This window comes from Amphiura filiformis, chromosome 15, assembly GCF_039555335.1.
Source record: "Amphiura filiformis chromosome 15, Afil_fr2py, whole genome shotgun sequence".
Taxonomy (NCBI): Eukaryota; Metazoa; Echinodermata; class Ophiuroidea; order Amphilepidida; family Amphiuridae; genus Amphiura; species Amphiura filiformis.
In genome coordinates this window covers 33,797,602-33,816,471 of record NC_092642.1, presented here as the reverse complement: position 1 = coordinate 33,816,471, position 18,870 = coordinate 33,797,602, and the positions used below count along the sequence as shown (strand labels likewise).

The following is an 18,870-nucleotide window of genomic DNA, read 5'->3' as shown; positions in this document are numbered from 1 at the left end:
TATTTAGCTTTCATCAAAAATACTCTATATGCTTACAGACGAGGTGTTATGGTACCTAGTCTACACTTAACTACCCTTGCAATAGATGAATACAATTTTTGAATATATTGCCCTTCACTACAACGTTCAAGCGGTGCCTATGTATTGAACCCTGCCAAAGAACAGTGAATAAGACCTGGATCGTAATTATATATAATGCTCATTAGATTAGTGCCTTTGAAAAGGGCGGTATTGTATTCAATCTATGATTGCAGACATACACTGTGACAAGTGATGTGCAACCTGCTTGTAGTGCAGGATTATGTATTCAAAAATTGTATTCAACTTTTGCTATGGTAATTAATCCTGTTACATCACTATTTCTGCGGCGAATAAATGAGTTGACCTCAATGTTGATCAACAAAGGCTAGGGACCAGTATTTCTATATGCTTGACCGAACTGCAAGCAACCACTACACTGTTCAAAATCCTTATTGGGATGTGGCGGGAGTTTAAAAGCACAGATCCTGAACAATGAGGCGCGCGCATACTGTCAGGCAAAATAACAAACAAACAAAAAACAAACAAAACTAAAAATTGTGATGATGCGGGCGCATACTGCCAGGCAATGACGTTAGAAGTCAACTCATCTATAGACGAATCCAATTTCATACATTCCTACACCTCAATGGCAGCCATAGCTGGTCCCGCCCCGACGGCCTCATCCCACCTGAAATGTGAAATGATGTGGCCTTGGCAGGCAGGGATTTTAAACTGCATTCCATCATATTTGTTACATGTATAGGCAAAAGAATGAGGAAAGATTTACTACAAAATACAATATAACCTCGGCTTTTCAGCGTCTTTAATCCACTGAACTGGACAGTCACAACACCAGTTTGGTGCGAAGGGGACCCAGTAATGGCCGAACGAATGATCATCACTTGTCTCGTTGGATTCGTGCATAGACAATGGTCATTGGGTAAAATTGCTCTCGTTTGTTTTAGATAACGCTCCTGCAGAAATCAAAATTGTCAAATTGGCGTAACCTTTGCCGAACGTGATCACAATTGAGCGTCCAAAACTTTCAAGGTCATATGAGGTCAACAGAGCATAGCTTGCTGGACTGTCATGAATCTTGGTGGATGTGATCACCCTTGAGTGGCACATATTTTCAAGGTTGATATTTGTATTGTTGTGCAACTAGCTGGATGTTATTTCCATTGAGCTTTTTGGTTCTGAATTAAATGTATTTAGCACACACATTTAAAGTAAATTCTGCTTTCAGAATGAAAACGCTTATACGATATTTCCTAGCAAGTCCTTGGTTTTTCAATAAATACCGGTATTTCCCAGCCGGTGATTTTCATTCTTGGCGTTGTCTATTTTAAAGTCAGTTCTTGTTTTCATTTGATCTTTTCGATCAATTTATTATCATTCCGGCTGTCAAAAAGTCAAAATACGTGCGCAGATTACGCAGTGGTGCACGTGCGCTAAATATAACTCAAAGGTTGTCCTAGCTTTATGTAAATACCTATAAACTTTACAAACAAACCTTATGCGAATCATAATGAGTCATTTGTCGGGGGAATGAATTTTGCGATATTATTACCAATGATTTTATTTTATTCGGCACTCAGAAATTACAACGTCATAACACTTTTTGGTGCCATATACATTTTGCCACCAACTCTTTTAGGGTATTTCAAAATCTTGAGCAGAGTTATTAGTTGGTTCCCAGCCTTACCACAACAAATCCAAACCTTACACGTTGCATATGGAATAATTTTTCGTGCATAAACATATGATGTGAAACGTAACAGACAGATAAAATAGCCTTTGCCGACAAATAGCTCATTTTGATATCAGTGTTATTGGTATTTATTCACAACATACTATTAGGCAATTCAGGCAATATTTAAAACAGTGGTATAATGTAGAATAATGTACATTATTGGATAGAACATAAATTCAGCATGAAAATGCTTTTTGAATTTTTCAAAAAGGCCAACCGGTTTTCGAGCTATGGCTTGTTTTGTCGGGATAACTTGGCAAAAAATTTGAACGTTTTAGGAACCTATTTCTTATTATAGTCTTTATTTTGGCATGGCACCATCATAATTTCATTATAGAAATTGTTTTTCTATAATAATTTTACTATCCCACATTTGTTTTCATAAGAACATAAGTTGTACCAAATTTTTGATCAATTATTTGATCGCTAATTTGCATAATTAGTAATTAATTAACAATTTAAATTAATTTTTGCAGTAGGAATTGTGATTTTTGATCAATTAATAAATGAAATGATACTTTAAAGTGACTGACACACAAAGAAATCATCAAAGTATCAAAAAACATTTAGAAAATGTGATTAAATTCATTAAAAAGGTTTAAAATTGCATTAATTAGTGTTCAGTGAGCATGAAAACTGGCAACACTGTACGTTGGTTTTCCTCATATGGAGCCCAAATTTCCTTGAAGAAAAGGATTTTCTTTGATTATTGGAGCCTTGCTGCAGGGGAATTTCTATGAAACTGTTGATTTAGAACAACTTTATAGGCATGTATATTGATACTAACATGCATAAATACTGCTTGAAACCATCATTATAAAAATTCAGTCCTAAATTTTCAAGAAACTGTAACTTTCCAAACACTGCGCCGATTATGACGCAGGTTGATACCGTTATTCATCTTGACATACTCTACTTAGAAAATCAATTGTTTTCAGCACAAAACCAGACTATAGTACCAATAACAAAGCATTTAACTATGCACTCACTATAGACGAATCTAAATTCACACATTCCTACACCTGACTAGCAGCCTTTAGTTGGGTAGCCGTGGGCTACAATGCACTCAAAATGTGAAATGATTCGGCCTTGGCGGAAATTTTAAACTGCATTCCATCACCCGTTTTACACCTTAATACATAATAATCGGATTAACTACACGCGGTATCTATGCTTTGATGTACTTCTCGTCCTTGCATCTTCTCCCTTAGGCGGCTTTTATTTGCACAATTGGACGATCAAAACACTAGGTTGGTGCTAGCGGCTACCCAAAGATGTCCGACCAAATCATGACCATGACTTGGCTCGTTGGATTCGTCTATATGGCAACACTGGTTTCCATGTTTACTGTGCCATGCTCACTGTGCAATCAGTGGATGACCTTGTCAACCAATTCAGTGAGCACACTGAACTACCTAAATTACTATACTGGAAGCTTATTAACATCGCGACCTGTTTATTTCCAAACACTATATGGTTGTTTGCGGTTAAAATGATAGGTCTACCCGAAAAAGTGCTAGGTTTCGGAATCGAAACAATTTTATTATGTATCGCTGCCTTCGCGATTGTGTCATGGTGGTTGCAGAAACCGAAGAATCTGCCTCCTGGTCCATGGGGATGGCCGTTGGTTGGATATCTACCAAACCTAGTCGTATCTCTCTACCGCACTGGACTTAATCCTCACCAACTGTTTGCCAACATGGCAACGAAGTACGGGCCGATCTTCAGCATGAGAATTGGTGGGAGGTTGGTCGTAGTTCTCAATAAGCACAGGCTTATCAAAGAAGCGTTTCATAATCCACATATTAGTAATAGACCAGCTAGCCAAACGATGGTAGATTTAGGACTCGCCTCGGGTGGAGGTAAGTTTCCTGTGATGTGAGTTTCCCACTAACTGACATTTTGGTCTAATACTATAAATGGCCTAATCCTATATCGTCCAATCGACATTAGCCTGTATTCATTAAGTCCAATAACTATTTAGTCCAACCCATTTCGTCTACTAATCGTTTGGTCTCATATCCATTTGGTCCAATAACATGATAACCATTTAGTCTAATAACACGATTTAGTCCAATAACCAGTTGGTTTGACACAAGGTCCGACACATTTGATCTAATAATTATTTTTCCTAATAACCATTTGGTAAAACAATCATTCGGTTGATAATATTTGGATTACAATAATGTCATCTTTATCCGGGTTTTTTTTCTCCTGATTTTGCAATTTGCAAGCAATGTCGTAAAGTATTTTGGAAAAACACTTAAATTCAATTACAGGTTCTATCCCCGGCAATTTTTGTTACGAATAATACTTTTATTAGAACAATACCATCACTGACATTTACAGGCCTATCATATTTGAACCCGAGGGGGGGGGGTGTCACTCCCATTGTGGCCTGTACACCATCCGCAATAATAAAACGCGTAAAAGGGTAGTTTTATCGTGGGTAGGCACGATACGCGCGTATCGTGTTTAGGGTGTCAAAAACATGAAAAAATGGAAAAAAGGTTGCAAAATTGTAATTGCTAATACGCGGAAACTAAATTTGCGAAATGAAATTTGATTGAATCCCTGTTTAGGGTGTGAAAACAGGCGCGTGTTACCTGTTTAGGGTATCGTTTTAGCCAAGGGTTAAATCCTTGTTTAGGGTGCTTTACAAAAGTTGATTATCGCGGATGGTGTACAGGCCACAATGGGAGTGACCCCCCCTCGGGATTAGAACAATACCACCATTGATATTTACAGGCCTATTATATTCATTTAATCATGCAATTAATATAATAAAAGACAGGCCTATCATGCAAGAACAAGCAAATACCCTTACTGGTGGTTCTATGAAGCATACAAATTAATATCGCATCTGCACATGAAGATCTACGACACTTCTGGATGTTTTAAATTGAATACATGAATACAAAACCCACCCAAGTCCATGGGAAGTGATTTTGAGAGAAAAACATGTGTATCATTTTAATTCCTTCAGTTATATTTACCTGGTCAGTATGGTAAGTTTAACGTGCAAATGAGTGGGTTAAACTGTATTAAGTATGACGAATAGCATTTCAGGGACTTCGTGGGTTCATTTTAAATTTTGGACTTGGGTGGTTTTTGAATCATATACAAAGACAACAATGTTTGAGTGAGATTACCACTAGTAAGATAATACAAAATAAAGCACACATGTATGTATAATATTGATAAGCATTCTGCCATGTAATATAAACCACACACTTTCCTTTATTAAACCCATTTTTTTTTCAAAAGTCACTCTAGCAATGAATGTTTTACAAGTGGACTTTTATACATACTGGATTTCAATCAATGTGTTATAAGACTCAAATCATAGACTTGGGTGGTTCTTTCATACATGCTATTTTTCACATGCTCAATAGACACAGTGGATGAATTTGAGTTGTTTTTTCATACATATGACAGGCCTATGCATAGCAATACAGTCCCATGCTGAAATCAATTTGGCCACAGTATGGACTTGGGTGGCGTTTGTATTCATATATTCAATTGTTTATGATAGGCCCCTAAAGTAAAATCATTACCTTTTTCAAAAGTGTCAAAGGTAAGTAGAGGTGGGGTCTGGGGCTTTTTTTTTTTCGGGGGGGTATCTCATTACATTTACACATCCATATTTTAAATATTATTCCTACTGTTTTTCTATGGCATTTTAAGGCGCAAGATTGGAAAGGTGCCAACCAAATATATGTCGAAATCGATTCCCACTTCGACCTGCCCAACATTGCTTTGTCTGCCCTCAGAATATTCACAAGGCATAATTCACCCGGGACAAAATAAGTATTGCGTCAATGCAGCCCTTAATTGAAGAAAGTCACATATATACATGTACATTTTTGTAATTGTACTGCAGGAGCAGTTATGTATTTGACAAATGGCCAATATTCAATTAACCATGAAAATAGCAGAAGTTGAAATTACAAATTAATTAAATAATAAACATGAGGTAATTTTACTTAAAATCAATAAATTAAAGAAATTTTGAATAACTAAGATGTCGGATCTGCACTCATGTTTTCCCGGTGTGATCGAGAAAGTAGTTTATCTGCCAGGTACGAAGTTCTATCTCTAAGTTCAAAACAAAAGCCGTCAATGCAAGAAATGCGATCTGCAATAAAATATCAAAATATGCATACACTAAAACTTGATTGATTGTTGTTTATAATATATTGTAAGATAAAGGCTTAGCAGGTTTGTATAAAACAATGCTCTTGTACTGGTAGGAGGGGTTTCATGATTTTGGATTGGTAGGTATAATTTATACTATTTCCTTTATCTTTTGAAACCTGTTTTTTAAATGCGACCAAAAGTTTAACAAAAAAGCCCGAAAAGACACCCTAACTCAGCCGTAAATTTCTGTACCCCAACCACCTGGGCACTCTGGGCTCTTGTATTGATACTATATGACCAGTGGAGAGGGGCACTGACTGACTATGACAGAATTACTAATAAACGTACCTTTCATTCTTTGTATGTTTTTTGCAGGTTTTCTTTCACCTGGTGAAGGATGGAAACACGAAAGACGTTTCACCCTGACCACCTTACGAAGTTTTGGTGTGGGTAAAAGAAGCTTCGAAGAATGCATCGCAGAAGAGGCTGACTATTTATCGGAAGAAATAACACATTTCAACGCTACATCGTTTAACCCACAGCCTCTTTTCACCAATGCGACATCCAACATCATCTGCTCAGTTGTCTTTGGTAAGCGGTATGGATACTCCGATTCTAACTTCAAATATCTGCTCAGCCTTATAAACCAAAATGTGCAGTTATTCGGCGCAGGTGGTGTGCAGCTCTTTTTCCCAATCGCTAAATATTTCCAGCCCAACCACTATAAGCAACTAAAGAACAACATTACCAGCCTTATTAAGTTTATCAATGACGTGGTGAAGCAGCACGAATCAGATCGCGATCCAGACAATCCCAACGATTACATCGATGTTTATTTGAACGAAATCGAATCAAGTCAAAAACTTGGACAAGAATCACAAGTGAAGATCAAAACCATGCCAATTACAATAATGGGTCTCTTCGGAGCCGGAACGGAGACAACTTCCACAACTTTACGTTGGGGAGTTAAGTACATGATGGCATATCCGGAGATCCAGAAGCGTATCCAGCAGGAGATAGATTCAGTTGTTGGCCGTGATCGTCGTCCAAGGTGAGGGTGATAATATGGTCCCCGAGAAATTGGATTTTTCAGTAATGTATCCATTAGTCACTTACCTCTATTACACATGCAAACTGCTTCCCATATTGTGAGAAGCAGTTAAGTCGAGTATGAACATGGAAATTCTACGCCCATCAAAAAACTTGCAAATTGCTGTGGGGAAATTTTGCGGGGAATACGTGGTATACTAAAACTGTACCATAAAGCATACGAATAAAGATTTAATTCAAACTTAATTTCACGTCAATCGACTTCTTAATAATAATTCATACAGGGTATCATATATAACAGGATAAAATAACATAATAAAAGTAACGGGGAGTAACTACAGAATACCCTGATCAGGGTGCCTAACCCTAACCCTAACCTAACCCTAACTCTATTCTGTAGTTATGCCAATTAAAGGAGAGGACTTATATCTATTTAGGGTACAGACCATTTTAAAAGATATAACATGTCATATACCATACGAGCGAATACTAATCATTTTCTATATTGTTTTTTCTATGTTTGGATTAATAATAATAAGGCTCTCTGACAAGGACAGCTTACCCTTCACTGCAGCAACTCTTCTAGAAATCCAGCGAATCTCCTCTATCGTACCCCTTGGAGTTTTCCATAATTGTGGAGAAGACACCACCATTGATGGCTATACTATTCCTAAGGAAACTCTGGTTTTGGCAAATCTCTCTTTAGTCCATCATAATCCGGATACATGGAAGAATCCGGATGAATTCAATCCAGAACGATTTCTGGATAAGGATGGATGTTTGATGGAAAGGGAGAAGCTGATACCCTTCTCTACAGGTAAGCCCACTGAAATCGGTTTTTTAGGGGTTGTCACGGTCAAAAGGCTTTATAAGTAGGGCTAATCTTACTTTGGCTCTGGATTTTAAATTCAAACCATGGGGCTAAAGATCATAACGTATAAGGCATAGGTCAAAATTGACACTTATCAGTGAGCTCCAATTAAATCTAATCAATCCAAGCGGATTATCATTGAACTTGTTGAACTACTTGAACTACATGCCTCTTTTTAATTTTAACATTTTTCTTTTATCTAATGATCTTTCTTAATTTCATTTTAATTAATTTCATTTTAATGAATGAATAAATAAATAAATAAATAAATAAATAAATAAATGTAAATAAATAAATAAATACATTAATAAATTCTTTAGTTTCATGTTCCTCGTATCATGCTTGGCAAGATAAGGTCATTTAAAAAACCTGTTTCGCCCATTATTTTTATATATCGATATAGCGCCCTCAATATATTTTGATCTATTTTTCTGGGCGCACTGGTATTGGAGTGAAACGTCTCGAATCAGACCAATCTCTTAACGTGCTGAACCTTTTCATGTTGTTTTTCATAGGCCGTCGAATGTGTATTGGAGAGCACCTTGCTAAGATGGAGTTGTACATCTTCTTTACCCACCTGTTTCATCGATTTACCTTCAAGAAGCCAGATGGTGATTCCCAGCCTATATCCTTAAAAGGAGTTGTTGGCTTCGTCAACGCACCGTCAACATTCCTGACCCAAGTGGAAAGCCGTGACTAATCAATGGGTCTGGGATGGATCTCCATCCAATATGGGCCAAGAATTATATTTTATAGTGAATTTAAATAATAGTACAGGTTTTGGTCTGAAATATGAAAACAAACATAAACAAGGCATAAAAATTCATTTAATATCATTTCTAGAATTTATACGATGTATAATAATAACAATCATGGGAAGACAGCTGAGAAATGCAGCCCATATCTTAAAATTTCGTGTGCGCACAATCAGATTTGCCATTCCCTACTACATTAGTCTGATGAATAAGCAGTAGTAGCTTGTGTATTGGTGGCTTCCCTTTGTGTCCCTTTGTATCTCTCATCTTCATCTATGCCAAGTTGCCTGTCTTCATATTTTTGCCTTATGCGTGTACATCCTTTCATCCTTTCTTGTATAATGCAATTCGGCCGCGAAGTTGTACATTTTAAATCAAATCATTAGCACCTAAAATGATTCTGTAGGCCCTTTTTGGACACGCTCATTGCTTATCATTGAGCGATGAATGCTAAATGGCACCAGAGTATTCCAAAAGGGTGCGTATGTAAACAGCATGAAGATGCGGTTATTGGCACACTTGCACATGTGATCCACCTGGGCATCCCAACGATCTTGCTGTATAAAGATGCCCAGGACTTTAATTGGCAGATGAAACTAAAGAAAGCAACGATGCTTCAGATTGGGATGAGATAGTGAGGATTTCATCATGTTCATGGGAGAAATTTGAATAGCTTGGCATTTCTCAGGGTTAAGTTTGAGGTGGTTACTTACAGGCCAGTCCAGGAAGTCCTCAAGATCACACTAAAGGTTGCCTTTCTCACTACACGCACGGTTCTCAATGAATGCGAGATCGTCGACATATTTCTAGTAGTGAGGACTTCAACCTTGAGCCGCCCCGCTGATGGGACCAAGTTTGGTACCTTGATGAACACCAGCACACAGGGGGCATAACCAGACAAGCGATTATTGAGGAAACTGCAAACCCAAGGAAAGATAGCGCCCCCACCCCAAAGCAGTCAATCTTTCAACAGCAGTTATTAACCAAGTCAAATCTTCAAATGCAATACCTTGGATAAGTTGGCGTATCAGAACTTTCCAAAGTATTAACATGGGAGGATACGCTCACAAACTTGGAATTGATGGCATTAGCCATTGCATTGTGATTTCGCCCTATACACTAGCACTCCTGGAATGTGCATGCATGTCATAAGATCAGAATGGCTTGAATTTGTTGATACCATTTACGTGGTTCAGTCTCTTGCTACTTTCTCACTCCGTAAAATAATTAACTTTCTCAATTTCTCTTTTCACTGGCGCCATTTTGAGGTTTCAACCGTTTCATGCATAGGCGTAGATCCCGGGGGATGGGGGGGATAAATCCCCAATATTTTGCCGGGGGGGGGGGGGCCATACAATCATCCCCCAATGTTGACGCCTGTATGTGGGTTTCTGACCAAATTAACCTCATATTTGGCCATTTAAGCCCCCAAAGCCCAATTCTTTTCGCGCTACGGGCGAATTTATTCCACTCTTGCACAATATATCATCAGTTTAGCTTCGCGCGCATTTGTACCATAAACGTTTTTCTGTCGCCAAAAGGTGCCGGGTTCACTATATTTCAAGAATTTTTTTCCACCCCCACCCCCACCCCCAATGTCAAAAAGAAATCTACGCCAATGGTTTCATGAGCTTTAAATGCTGCTTGACGTTTTGATATTAGTTTCGTGATACGTGTAGTGATCCACGGTTTATCAATCTGATGGATTTTGAGTTGTCTAGTATGACACAGAATACAGAGCACCCGGTTTATTTTGAGTACCATTGCGTCCATGGTCCTCACATGAATCCATCTACCAAATAGTCTGATATTATCATCACGAAAAGGCCGGGTAATCATGGACTTAACTACGCGTTCTAAGCAGTGTTTGTGGTGATTTTAGGCTTCCATAGAAAACAACATGCATGATCACTTTTTCCAATTGATTTAAGAGAGCAGTATAAATGGGTTTGGATATTATTAGAATGAGAACCAGGGTTGCCTGACCACGAGTAGGAAATGTGATTATCTGATTAAGATTATTACCACGTTTTATAGCATTTATGTTCAATCGGATGAAATCACCAGAAATACAGAACCCCATTTCATGGTAACGAGTGCGAAGATATGGCTTTGAAAGAAAGACACACACACAAAAAAAACGACATCGAGAAAAAACCCAACAAAAGTACCGAGAAGTAATCTCCTCCGCAGCCATTTTTTCTCGATGTCGTTTTTATAATTTCTCACAATAGAACGTGGACATATCCGATTTATTCTAGATGAGTTAATTTTATAATTCTATCGGATTTTTTGTTATCTGCTTTTTATAGTGTAATTAAGTTCTTTGTGCATAATTGACATTAACATTTCCAATTATTCAATATCAAACATGTCAAACTGTACAAAAGTATGATTGGTTATAAAATTCGGCAATGGGTTCCGTAAAATTGACCAAGGTACATAGTCCTACTCCATTTGCTATGGCCAAGGGGAGTGATCCCCTCAAAAACTACATTCCAGTAGGAATAATGGGTATAATCCCACACCATAATAAAGGGCCATAGAGCAAGATATCAAGAGCAAAGATCGAAGTTGGACTAATGACCTTTGACCTTTGACCTAAATCAAAATAATCAAAATCAATCTTTAAAATACCCCGTAAATTGGTCAAAATTACCACGGTTGATAGATTTCATCCTCCCGTACAAAATATGTATTATAATAATCAATTAACTTAATTAACAAACTTATAATATGATCATACTCAGTTTGCATGGATACGCTAATATTGTTCGTATGGGTATAAAGACTGTCTTCCATAAGATTACACGTGTTGATCACAGAGTGTCACAAATTGTGTTTAAAAAAACCAAAACAAATCAAAACAACAACAACAACCACAACAACAATTTGTTTATCATTCAACGGGTAACTAGATTAAATAGTGTTCATGCACAAAAGCATAAAAATGTTTAAATCATGTTTTAATTTGTTTTGCCCTTATTAGTGGCCGGGCAGTCCCTCGGCCATGTTGTTATGGCACACCTACCCTCTCTCCAATCTGTAGATAGTAATGGTAATGTAGACTATGATATCCACAAAAGCCTATCCAAATATTGCCACACTGCTGCGAGTTCCATTGATTTGATGTGACAGCGGAAAGGCGTTAACAACACGGAATACACTGGTTCCATTTAGGAAAAATCGCGTTCTTGGTCTGGGGCGGACATTTTTTAATGAATTTAGAAGAGCAGCAACGACACCACTTGCATTACATTCCAAATGTTAAATCTACATCATATGCGAAATTTGAGGAAAAATGAACGAGTCAGTTTTATTTTAGGGCCACTTGTCTATAACTGGTCTTTACATGTAGCCCTATGGAGAGAGTGCCCGAGAGGGCGCTATAACCCCCATTTAGGAACAAAAATGTGATTTAAAAAAACCGGACTCGTGCGAATTTCTAAAATTTTCAGAGTATGAAGTATGAACATGTAGAAATATAATCAAGTAGTTGCCCTACCTGCTCTTCTCCGAAAAAAATAAAAAGTCCTATACCTCAATGATCATGATGATAATGAAACCTAATTAGAGGCAAGTTTGCGTAAAAGTTGCCAACTAGCTCATTTTTGTTAATTTGGGTAAGCTGAAGTCGAATCTACTATCTGCAAAGCAATGTATTTCAATTTACAATGGGGCACCATAGTCACCGTACACACCGTTGACACTTGTGCGGATCCGAGACGGGACAGTCTAATGTACATCTGAGAGCATGTAATATATTTCAATTTTGATATCAGATATATTTTACAATGTAGGACTTTTCTTGTTGATTATATTGACGTTAATCACTTCTGCAAGACGGATCTCGTGGAGATGACGAGCCCAGCCATCATTAAACGTCATGTGTAGAAATCAATTAAAGCCATAATGTGTGATTTGCTCCACAGCAACGCCCTCATTTTGTTTTCGAATTTTTACACCATTTTGTAACGGCCATTGGTGTACATAACAGACTAAGCCTGAAATGCTTTAATTACAGTACAATTTAATATTTATAATACTACCGGGTATCTCCGGTTTTGTTCTGAGCTCACTGATCGAGTGCTGGAAACATCGCGTGCGTGTATTACGGTGTGTATCATTGAATCATTGTATCAGTGACGTACCGTATAAACTGTATTCATATCGCTATTTGTCTTACGTCTTGTTTGTACATCTCATCAGCTGCGTGTAGCTCCGCCAATAGTCATGATAATTATACGATCGGCGAGATTATACACGCATTGTAGCGCCGTCCGCCTTGATGTATAAACTGTGTGCATATCGCTAATCGTTTTACGCCTTGTTTGTTCGTCATATCTGTGTAAAACTACGCCAATATTCATGATCATAATACGAACGGCGAGCTGCTACATGCATTGTAGGCATGAAATGAAATTTTCTTCGTTTTACCTCATGTGTTTGGCTCGAAATTAAAAGGGGACAATATAATCAGTAGCTATCAGTGAAAACTAACATTTAAATAGGAATCTATTCTTTATGCAAATCACACATTATTCCTTTAAACCATTGGTGAACACAAAGTTGCAGTTTGGTTGTGAGTACCATCTCTTGCAGCAACAAACCTGTCAGGTTAGTCACGGTTGATCACTTGGGTCAGAAAGGGACCCGGAGAGTAAACGAGACCACCAGTCACCCCTTTAAAGGTAATCGGCTTGGAATCATTTGTCTTCTTGAAGGTGAAGCGATGGAGAAGATGAGTGAAGAATATGTAGAGTTCCATTTTGGCAAGTTGTTCTCCAGGACATATTCTGCGGCCTGGAAAGTAGAACAGAAAGTATGTAAAATAATTATGTTAATGGATCCGAAAGTAAAGATTTGCATATCTAATGCTAGCTGTTGTTACCATACGGTCATGTCCGATTGTATTCAGCACATAGCATGGACAGGCATAAATTGTTTCGTCATTCGATGGATTTCGGTCGGTTAGCCAAAACAAAGATGTCCAATCCTTTGAAAATGTTGTTTGTAAATTAGTTGCTATACGCATTTATTTCAATTTCTTTTCTTTTTAAAATCTGGAAAACGGTCTTGGGGTACGTCCAGCCTGCCAAAAAGCTTCTATATAGAAAACATTGACACCCACACAACCTTTAAACGAGAGTGGTTCTTGGTAAATGAATGGGCGCGGGGAAAATGATGATTTCGAATATTGCATTACAAATCAATGTGCCTCAAAAAACCAGTTTGCACTATGTTTGTTACTTGAGAAATATGGCAGATTAGAGAACTTTCGACACCTTTTATGAAAGCACGTTATAAAAGATTCTGAAATAGCATTTAACCTCTCTCAAACTTTATCACTCTCTATGTACACCCTCTCCTCCATACTTGCCATCTTTGGACCCCCAACTAGTAGGTTGCTGGAAGAATAGCTAAGAATAGGCGACGTTTTGAGCAACAGGGCGCCATATTTTGTCATATATGCCAGTACAACGGGGAAAGAATCGATTAAGTGATCTTAAGATATCAAAAGAACCTGGAAAGAGCACGAGCCAAGAATTATAACTAGACCTATTGCAGGGTTGTTTTGGTATTCATTCAACCAATAATAGCCCTTGGTTGTGTACTCAGGTAAACAAAGCATCAATCTTCTAAGATGCTATTTTACTGATGCAATCTTGTAAATTATTTTAGATTTGGATTTATTTTATAGCAGACACAGAGCATAATCTGCAGAGCATTTGTGTAAAGTTCTTGATTTTTTTATGGTTATTGGCAATGTCTAAGAAAAGCTTGAATATTTTATAAGGAAGGCGCCATAATCGTAGTCGACATTCAAAAAACAGAAATGAAAGAAAAGTAAATGTGGAAGATCATGAAGAATTAAACTCTTCATCATTTCGACCTTTATTTGCCAAACAGTATTCACTTTTCTTCCCGTGCGTAGCACTTGAAGCGACAATAAGCAAAAGTACCAGCCAGGCGCCCCTAGCTGTCTGTTTGTTATCTAACCTGTAGTTCTTACCTGTAGAAAATGGAATCAGCTCTTCCCGTTCTTGTAAACATCCACCTTTATCCAGAAACCTATCCGGATTAAATTCATCCGGATTCTTCCAGATATCCGGATCATGATGCACTGCCCAAGGATTCGACACAACCACACTTCCTTTAGGAATATTGTATCCTTCAATGGTCGTGTCATCTCCACAAGAATGACTTACTCCTAGAGGTGTGATGGAGACCATTCGCTGGATTTCAAGAAGCACAGCTGAAGTGAACGGCAACTTGTCCTTATCCGATAATCTGGATGTAGATGTACATTAAAAAGAGAAAGGAACGTGAAAGAAAAATTACTAATGCAAACTGGTAAATTCTTATATCATATGGATAGTTGCGTGAAAAAAAAAGAGAACATTAAGACCGTTTCAGAGGACTGAGCTTTTCTACCGAATGCCATCTTTAGAGCAACTAAATAAACAAGATGTGCCTTTTATCGTCGTGTATACTTCAACACGACAATCGCTCTGCGACTGCAACCTGTACACTCCAAAATCAGCAGTCGCTGACCATGAAAGGAACTACCTTCATGCGCTGACCATGTGTAGCAAACCCAACATGACATTCACTGGGAGAGTACCAAGATGTTCAACATGAACACCAAGTGGTCTGAAAGGAAATTCTTGGAAGCTTAGCATATCAACTCTATTCCAGACAAGTTCAATAGGGACAAAGGAGTGGACATTCCTCCTGAATGGAACTTTCAAAATTCAAAATACCCCTGACAAAGTTAATTAACTTCTGTCTTTCTCCACACAGAATATTGACTTATTGACACTTCCTGTCAATCATATTGACATACGGTACCCTCTTAGAATTTCCTGTCCATCACTTTGACAGTTCCCCTATAATTAAAGACAGAGATAAAAACAATTTATCGCGTCTGATGTCACTGTCAATTACGATCCTTGATTGGTTTACACAATGTTAATCAGCGCGTAAAAGGAAGACCGATCTATCTGGTGCTGATCGGAGAAATGGAATAGCAGCAAATGGCGAAAAAGTCCGTACTTTTACAAGGCAAAAAGCAGCTTTTGTGGACATGGTGCCTTCACCAAATAAAGTTTCCTACTATAAATACCTAACTTTTGAGATGGTTTGCATGTCGAAAGGTGCAAAATTAACAATAAGACGCCCGGTTATAAATCCGCGTTCAGCAAGTCATCATCACGACACTTGTAAACAAACCGTGCTCGAGTTTGATTGACAGGTGACGTCAGACGCGATAAATTGTCTTTGTCTTTGTCTTTAATTATAGTGTATAAGACACAACCTTATTCATTTAGTTGCTCTGAAATCGGCCCTCCTACTGAGAAGTCAGCCCTCTAAAAGGCATTTTCTAGGGCAAGATTAAATCTTACTCATCCATGATTATTTATTCAGACACCATTTGAAGCTCATTTATATTATAATTAAAGACATACTTTAAAAGACTACTTTGCGTCTAACGTCACTGTCAATCAAACTCTCTACGACCCTTCATTTGTTAAAAGCGCGTAAAAGAAAGATCGATTCATTTGGTGCTGCAAAATCACGAACTTTTACAAGGCACTGCAACTTTTTTAAAGTCATTGTTGACATGAGAGCCTTCAGGAAAAAAAGTTTCCTACTATGAAGACCTAAATTTTGCGACAGTTTGTTGAAGGTGAAAATTAACCATAAGGCTTCCTGTTTTTACCGCCGTGTTCAGCAACTAATCATCACGACACTTGTAAAAAAAAATCGTGCTCGAGTTTGATAGATATATGACGTCAGACGCAAGTCTTTTAAATTTTGTCTTTGATTATAGCTATTCAATCCTTAAAGATTCTATTCAGGGTCACGGGTGGCTCTCACCTTGAAATCGATCACGACCCACAACTGAATCCATTTCATGCTGAATCCGTTTCTGGATCTCCGGATATGCCATCAGATATAACACTGACCAGCGGAGGGTAGTTGCAGTTGTCACCGTACCAGCTCTAAATAAATTCATAGCAGTAAATGGCATGTTTTGGATGTTCACGTGTGCGCACGTCCGACTTCTTGATTTGATTCAATTTCATTCAAATAATCATGGATATAATCTTTCGGATTTTCTGGATCGCGAGAATATTCGTGTTGCTTAACAACGCCATTGATGAACTTGATCAATTTAGAAGTATTACCCTGTATATGTTTGTAGCTGGTCCGCTGTATATATTTCATAACTGGGAAAAAGAGCTGTACACCACCTGTGCCGAATAACTGCAGGTTTTGATCTAAATGGTTGAGTAGTGATTTGAAGTTAGAATCGGAGTATCCATAACTCTTGCCAAACACAACTGAGCATATGATGTTAGATGTTGCGTTGGTGAAAAGAGAACGCAAATCGAAAGGTGTATGTTTAAGCTTGATCATCTCTTCTGTCAAACACTCTGCCTCTTCTACTACGCATTGTTCGAAGCTTCTTTTACCTACACCAAATCTTCGTAAACTAGTGAGTGTGAAGCGTCGTTGCTGTTTCCATGTCTCACCAGAAGAAAATGTAATTCCTACAACAAATATAAACGATTAATAGCCACACTGAACTAATTAATATATAATAGTAAGTTGCTTGATTAACAAACTATGTTTGTGTGTTTGCTGTTGAGTGAAATCGGTAGGTGGTTTTGGCCTGGACCATTTTAGTGGCCGTAACACAACGAGCCATGTTTAATGAGTTTACTCCTTACTCCAACGATCCCAATTTGTTCAACTATTATGTGCAGGTTTTTTTTTTCCTAAAAAAAAAATACAGACAGCTTAACTCCATATGAACATTCATTTAGGTTACAAGCTCATGGTCCATTCTTAATGCACAATGGGCGCTGAAGTATGAAATTAATCTCACAATACTGCAAATTTTTTCAGATTTTTTTAAAATTCCAAGCTCGGTTAGCCACGGCCTGGATTTGAGCCCGGGACCTCATACACCAGAGGCGAGTATCTTACTCACTATGCCGCACTCTTAATACCTCAACCTTACCTGCTTGCAATGTTGGGTCCAGCGGTCTATCACTTATATGTGGATTCATGAACGCCTGCTTAATAATGTGATACTTATTGAGAACTACGACCACCTTCCCGCCAACCCTCATGCTAAAGACTGGTCCGTACTGCGTAGCCATTTTGGCAAACAGTTGGTGAGGATTGAGTCCAGTTCGGTAGAGAGATACCACGAGGTTTGGTAGATATCCAACCAGTGGCCATCCCCAGGGGCCAGGAGGCAGATTCTTGGGTTTCTGCAAATACGTCCATGATGTGAAAATCGCAAAGACAGCTACACAGAGAAAGATAGTTTGGATCTCGAGACCAAGTATTACAGGCTCCATTTTAATCGTTGTTAAACGGCTTAATATACAGGTAAATACTAAAAAAGAACTTCAGGTCTTGATTGCGAAATTTTGTATGCAACCGTGGCAATACAATTATCATAATTTGTCGGTAACAGTTGGAGTTATTATCGTGTCGTCATAATTATAATTATAACTTATTAATTATTAATATAAAACTCCTCTATTATCCTCGACAAGTGACTCAATTTGCTTGATAGTAGAGAGGCCACTTTGTGGCCTCATGGGTTCCGTGCAACAGTTTTGGACAAATGTGCCAGCCGGGTTATAATTAACCGTTAGAGTCTCCTCTATCTGTTTAACCCGGCTGGCAATTCTGTGGACTGAGATATTTTGGTTGAAAAGTGTGTTTTTGTTCACAGATTTAAAATATTCATAACTATGCTACCTTGATATTTGACATTATAGGGTAAAATTAGACGTCTCAATCTCAGCTCACGTCACTTTTCAGAAATACCAGTCTGGTTAAACAGAAAAATGAGACTATAATGGTTAATTCTAACCCGGCTAGCACCTTTGGAAAAAAATGTTGCACGAATATCTTAACTAGAGCAGATAGACGACGTGGCCTCTCTACTATATATGAGCTGACACCAATATAAATGTACAGATTATCTACAGTCCAAAGATGACCACCAACCTGGCTAGACGATCATGTCAAGTACCTGGGCAAATATTTAAACATAAGGTTTAGTAGGTATTACCTGTGACTCGCCAACGCCGAATGCCAAGCGGCGGTTAACAAGCTTGGCCAACCCCCAGGATGTGGCAACGGCTCCGGGTGGATAAGCGCATGGTGGAGGGTAGTGGACCCCTTGACCTGAGGAAATACCATCTAAAGACGGATAAACCAATTTTCGTATTAGTCAACAGCATTAGGGG

The 18,870-nt window shown here is 38.2% G+C and overlaps 3 protein-coding genes across 3 annotated transcripts; 1 reads left to right on the top strand and 2 right to left on the bottom strand.

Annotated features, from left to right (window-relative positions):
- The first annotated feature begins 3,016 nt into the window (after window positions 1-3,016).
- LOC140171542 (cytochrome P450 2J4-like) lies at window positions 3,017-9,887 on the top strand. The gene is made up of 4 exons (XM_072194812.1): window positions 3,017-3,636; window positions 6,290-6,965; window positions 7,504-7,781; window positions 8,351-9,887. Exons 1-4 carry the CDS (start codon window positions 3,129-3,131, stop codon window positions 8,533-8,535), a joined length of 1,647 nt encoding a protein of 548 aa, XP_072050913.1. The 5' UTR covers window positions 3,017-3,128; the 3' UTR covers window positions 8,536-9,887.
- A 2,665-nt stretch (window positions 9,888-12,552) lies between these two features.
- On the bottom strand, window positions 12,553-15,244 carry LOC140172203 (cytochrome P450 2U1-like). The gene is made up of 3 exons (XM_072195521.1): window positions 15,161-15,244; window positions 14,604-14,881; window positions 12,553-13,393 (listed from the first exon to the last, which is right to left on the bottom strand). Exons 2-3 carry the CDS (start codon window positions 14,821-14,823, stop codon window positions 13,209-13,211), a joined length of 405 nt encoding a protein of 134 aa, XP_072051622.1. The 5' UTR covers window positions 14,824-14,881; window positions 15,161-15,244; the 3' UTR covers window positions 12,553-13,208.
- Window positions 15,245-16,636: 1,392 nt separating this feature from the next.
- On the bottom strand, window positions 16,637-17,763 carry LOC140170905 (cytochrome P450 2C9-like). The gene is made up of 2 exons (XM_072194106.1): window positions 17,622-17,763; window positions 16,637-17,148 (listed from the first exon to the last, which is right to left on the bottom strand). Exons 1-2 carry the CDS (start codon window positions 17,761-17,763, stop codon window positions 16,637-16,639), a joined length of 654 nt encoding a protein of 217 aa, XP_072050207.1.
- Window positions 17,764-18,870: the final 1,107 nt, after the last annotated feature.

Bases quoted from the DNA above. Each gene is read 5' to 3' on its own strand.
- LOC140172203 (XM_072195521.1), bottom strand. From the start codon at position 14,823: ATGGTCTCCATCACACCTCTAGGAGTAAGTCATTCTTGTGGAGATGAC. The intron at 13,394-14,603 runs GTAAGAACTACA...TCTACTTTCCAG, and splicing joins GCTGATTCCATTTTCTACAG to GCCGCAGAATATGTCCTGGA.
- LOC140170905 (XM_072194106.1), bottom strand. From the start codon at position 17,763: ATGGCTACGCAGTACGGACCAGTCTTTAGCATGAGGGTTGGCGGGAAG. The intron at 17,149-17,621 runs GTAAGGTTGAGG...TATTTGTTGTAG, and splicing joins GGACCCAACATTGCAAGCAG to GAATTACATTTTCTTCTGGT.
- LOC140171542 (XM_072194812.1), top strand. From the start codon at position 3,129: ATGCTCACTGTGCAATCAGTGGATGACCTTGTCAACCAATTCAGTGAG. The intron at 6,966-7,503 runs GTGAGGGTGATA...AATAATAATAAG, and splicing joins GGCCGTGATCGTCGTCCAAG to GCTCTCTGACAAGGACAGCT. The intron at 7,782-8,350 runs GTAAGCCCACTG...TGTTTTTCATAG, and splicing joins GCTGATACCCTTCTCTACAG to GCCGTCGAATGTGTATTGGA.